The following is a 5,163-nucleotide window of genomic DNA, read 5'->3' as shown; positions in this document are numbered from 1 at the left end:
CGATTCAACGGACACTCCACAGAAACATTGAAAATTAACTAGTGCAATATCAACATCAAAGATCACTGTAAGATGGAAAAAATAATATGTTAAAAAAACTGTGTCGTTCAACTACTAGAAAATTCCCATCTTAACATGAACACTATGTTTCATGCAACATCCACGCGAAACATGTAAAAAATAATGGTTGCAACATTGACACTTAATTTTTGCAACATATGCTGGAGCGTCTGATTTTCTTTTACAAAGTGATAGAGATCCAATAATACTGAACAGCACACCATCCTTAGTGATAGAGATCCAATAATACTGAACAGCACACCATCCTTAAACGTTGCATTATTTGTTACAAAGTAATAAGTGAATCCCACGTGACATATTTGTTACCATATATTTAGCATCTCTTAGACACCAGATGCGCTACTCATTTGTCATTTCTGAAACACTAGCTGCACAATTATTTGCCCTTTCCTCTAGCCAAGTGATTATGTCAGAGTACACACGCTCAACATCATTAGGGAATTCAGCTGTTAGCGCATGCCACATCCCGGGGTAGAGCTTGAAGGTTTTGTCCCTGCTTGATGCTTTCTCGAACAGCAGCTTGCTGACGGAGGGATCCGTCACGATGTCATCTCCACCGTGCAGGACCAGGAATGGCATCGTCACCTGAATAACTGAAATTCTTTACCATGCTTTCAAACAGCAGAATAGTTCCCCAACCAGGATGAGAGCAAAAGGGAATTGCCTGATTCAAGTTCTTCTCAATATCTAGGCTGACCATCAGGAGTTCATGACAAGTTTTCAAGGGGAGCTTTCCTCTGTATATATATGGATTGGAACGAACCTGTATATAGATATCCAAAAGAAAAGGTACTAAATACGAACTCAATTGTAATTATGTAGTCGCTGCCTCGCTTTCTACTTTGTGCTAATTTAGTATCTTAACCTCTTTTCTCATCTCTGGATCTTTGCAGACTTTGTCAATGATGTCAGGTGTGGGTATGATCCTCCAACTAGGCACGACAGCACAAATCATTGTCAGAGCGCTGACGACTATTGGATGAGGCTTCATGTCATCAGAGACCTGACATCATTGGTTCAGAAAACAGGAACTGTGAGATTAGACGCAGAAATGAAAATGTTCCGACAGGCACATAACAAGTCCAATACCACAGGCTTGAGAGGGAAGCTGAAAGCAAGCATTTCATTCATCTTGCTATGCCCAGACCTTGCACATAGGAGCAAGCAAGATGGCACCATCCCAGTAGTCTGGCGACTTCTTATGGAGGAGAAGAGCCACACTTCCGCCCATAGAGATGCCGTAAAGGAACCTCTTCTTTTCCCTGTTCTCTGGCTTCTCTGAATTCAGGTACCATAATCATGGTTCAGAATGTGCGTCTACTCAGTGAAACAATGCCATTCAATTCATACCGCAAATACTCATGAAACTATCGGAGCAGTCTGTGACGATGTCGCTGAAATTTGGTATGTAGCACCTCCGTCCAGATGATCTGCCATGGCCCTCATGATCTATCCCATAAACGCCATATCCAGCCCGCACCATCCGAGCTGCGGCATCTGAATGGTTTTTTGTGCATCTTATTATTTCCTACTATATTTGATCCACACCTCCTGTTCAAAAACTCCTGCCAAATTAACAAAACTAGAGGGTGATAGTGATACCTCTCATTGATATGCTGCACTCTGCTGCAATTCCTGCAGAAGAGAAATCAAGAATGGCAGTAGTGTGTCTGATTTTTGTGCTGGGAACTGCTTGTACAGACACGGGTTGAAGGTAGTAGTACCATGACAGATGAAGATCAAAGCTTTAGGCTGAAAATTCTGCGGTATCCATCTGCAAGTGAACAGCTTGGTGCCCCTGGAGTTCACGATAAATTCCTGCAGAAAGTGAAGGTCTCAGCAAATACAAGTGATCAGATGATAAACCGACCACAGTCCGTGCACCAGATAAAAGGAACCAACCTCTTCATACTTAATATCCTCACTGTGATGATCCTGCAGAAATGAGAAGTCAGGATCAACAATTCAACTTGGATCATAAGATGTAAACTAACATGAACTAATTAGGGCGGTTTGCTCTTGCTCCTGAACATACCATGACTAATTGGCTGCCTCTACAGCTTGTGAACTCTGACATGTCGAGTGCCTGTACATTGCATATATACTGTCCCTTGAACACAGAAATCAGTATACCAGCACAACAAAATGAATCTTTAGGACTAAGGAATCCTGAGGGTTCTCAACTCTAAATCCTTTTGCTTAACAGATTATTTAATCTGAAGCAAGCCAGTGGGAAGACACGTTTCTGTATACCAGTGTGCTGATGAAAGCTCTGGTTTGTGTTTAAAACTGAAAATGTCCAAAACAAACCTCGGCGGCTTGGAAAACCACGTGCACTCAGAGTCTCTGCGAGCGGACTATTGATATCAGGTGGCACTATTGATTCACAGTTTTCTTCGTGACGATCTTGTTATGAGAAGACTGATTGCAGCACACTGTTATGAGAAGATTTAATCTGAAGCTCTGGTTATTAGATTATTTAAAACTGAAGCAAGCCAGTGGGAGCACACGTTTTTGTATACTTGTTTGCTGACGAAAGCTCTGGTTTATGTTTAAAACTGCAAACTGCAAATGGCCAAAACAAACCTCGGCGGATTGGAAAACCACGGGCACTCGGACTATTGATAGCAGGTAGCACTATTGATTCACAGTTTTCTTCGTGACGATCATGTTCCAAACTTCCAACGGGAAGAAAAGTTCACCCACTGATTTGGTTAGAAAAGAAATGCAACGCACTCATTCAGAAATTCAGAGAACCATGCACGTCTCCTGCGTTTTCATTCAAGTATTGAACATATTTTATTCATTTTTTCGAAACACAGTATTCGTCATATTTATTAGCAAGGTGGCCCGCGCTAATAGCGCGGGTAGCTAGTTTTTTATTTAAATCTTTAAAAAGTTTTACATTGACAGAAGGGATGTATTTGATAATTTATTTGCCTCTCGATTGCTCTTGTTGAATACTATCTGCAGCTTTCTATGCATAGGAGTTCATATCAATTATCAATTTTTATGTTGCTTTATTCTATATTATAGTTGCATATTTTAGTATTTTAACCTGCAAAATCTAAATTTGAGGATTGAATTTAATTTTGGGTCACCTTGAATACGGATGCATACTGTACATATTTGTTGTCGGTGTCCCGACCCGGGGGCCCGGATCCCAACGATTAAATGCTGCGTGTTTCCTCGTCCCAGATGATAATGCAAGAGGCAACACAGTAACGCACGGTTTATCCTGGTTCCGGCCGCGGGGCCGTACGTCCAGCAAAGGGGGTGTGCGAGGGCACTGTATTATCTTGCACCCGGAGTGCTTGTAGTAGGGGATACAAGCGAGGCGAGAGAGGGAGGGAAGCTCCCAAGTCTCTACTAGAAGAGGGGTTGAACGTGACGAATAGGAATGCCGGAGCAAAAGTGACGACGGATCACGTCGGGGGGGCGTCTGAGCGTCCTTAGAGCGAGAGAAAAACCAGAGCCCCCGGCTAAAGGAAGCCCGCCTCCTCCTTTTATAGTTACAAGGAGGGGCGGTGCACATCACTGGGGGCGTGGAAGTCGTCGTTTTCCCCTGAATCGCGGGGGTACAGTGGTCGGGCACTATAGGAAGTACACTGTGGGAAGGCGGCGTGCGTCGCAGTCGTCCTGGATATCGTCCTTGGTCCTGCGAAGATCGCGCCGGTCGTCCTGCCAGCCCCTGCAGGCGGCGTGGTCGTTGCTGGTGTATGGTCTTCTATATACGGCGCGGTGGTGTTCAGTGGGCCCTGCGGGCCAGGGTCCTGCATGCGCCAGCGGTAGCGGTAGCAGCAGCGGGACGCGCGGCGGCCCCGGGCCCTCTGGTCGGAGTGCGGGCGTGCACACTAGGAGGTCCGGGGGACGAGTGGAGGTCCCGGACTCCTCAAAGGGGGAGGTCCGGGGCTCCGTCCGTGCGTGCTGAGCGCCCCTCTTGGAAGGACACGTGACGTCGCCGGACCCCTTCCCCAGTGGGAGGCGGATCCGGATGGTCGGTGTAGGCAGAAAAGTAACGGGAGCAGTGCCGAGCCTGTCTTGTCCCGCGTCGCAGGTCCCACTGTGCTGCTACAACATCCGGGATGGCGGAGCGGTGACCGAAGTCAGCAGATGGGACCCCGGTCACATCCACTGTGGGAGTGGCGGCCTGACGCCGCCTGTCCTGGACGCCGTGGCGGAGTTGCTGGCCTTTAATGCCTTCGTACGGTGAGCGGTTGGGCGGCGGGGCTGTTCGTCCTTTGTGCCGAGGGGTGGCCTCGAGCGAAGCGGAAATGAGTTAGTCCCTCGAGGGTAGGTTCGCTACCCTCGAGCGAGGCAGAGATATGTTGCGCGGTCGAGGGTCCCGAGGGGAGCCCCCGAGCGAGGCCGAGATGAGTCACCCGCTCGAGGGTAGATCCGCCACCCTCGAGCGAGGCGGAGATTGTCCAGCGGGCCCGAGAGGGACCCTCGAGCGAGGCGGAGATCGTTCTGCGGGTTCGAGGGGGATGCGAATGGGCCGCTCGCTGGGCTTATTTGAGTCCTTTCCTTTCTTCCGGATGGGAAGCAGGCCGTGGGCCTTAGTGGGTCTAGTCGCTTAACATGTGTTTTACGTTTTTCAGAGTGATCTTAGTACCCCGATTAGGGTGTCCCTAATTGTGGTACCCGACAGTAGCCCCCGAGGCTTTGGTCGAGTCAGGGGATTCGGCCAAAGGGTGATTCAGCGATTTCCCCTTTTGACGTGATCAATCAATGCCGCGCACCCGCCAGACGCGCGTGAGCGCCAGCCCGACGGATGTGACAACACGCCGGTTGGGGTAGTACGCCCGCGGGAGGAGTACTTCGAGGCGCGCGCCTCTTTGTTTGTTTGTTTAAAGGACAAGACGTGTCTGCGCGCTGAGGGGGGCCAGGGCGACGGTGGCGCCCGCTGCTTGGCAGCTGGTGCTTTCATCGCGCTGTCCCGCACGTAGGGCCTTGGCCCCGGCGTTCCTGGTAGCTTTGCGGCGCGCCGTTCGAGGGTAGCCGGCCAGAGCCGATGCTGCACCGCTTAGCGTCCAGGGGCTCAGCTCCGCTTTATTTCGTTCGGTCGTGTCTCGGCGCGGT

General features: G+C 49.2%; 1 protein-coding gene across 1 annotated transcript; it reads right to left on the bottom strand.

Moving 5' to 3' along the window:
* Nucleotides 1–628: 628 nt before the first annotated feature.
* Nucleotides 629–2,158, bottom strand: LOC120675048 (caffeoylshikimate esterase-like). Its single transcript, XM_039956139.1, has 8 exons — nt 2,117–2,158; nt 1,984–2,016; nt 1,806–1,899; nt 1,684–1,716; nt 1,432–1,578; nt 1,229–1,359; nt 947–1,084; nt 629–844 (listed from the first exon to the last, which is right to left on the bottom strand). Exons 1-8 carry the CDS (start codon nt 2,156–2,158, stop codon nt 629–631), a joined length of 834 nt encoding a protein of 277 aa, XP_039812073.1.
* Between the last annotated feature and the right edge of the window lie 3,005 nt (nt 2,159–5,163).

Source organism: Panicum virgatum, chromosome 5N, assembly GCF_016808335.1.
Source record: "Panicum virgatum strain AP13 chromosome 5N, P.virgatum_v5, whole genome shotgun sequence".
Lineage (NCBI taxonomy): Eukaryota > Viridiplantae > Streptophyta > Magnoliopsida > Poales > Poaceae > Panicum > Panicum virgatum.
Note: the sequence above shows the minus strand (reverse complement) of the source record. Positions and strands in the feature narration are given on the sequence as shown.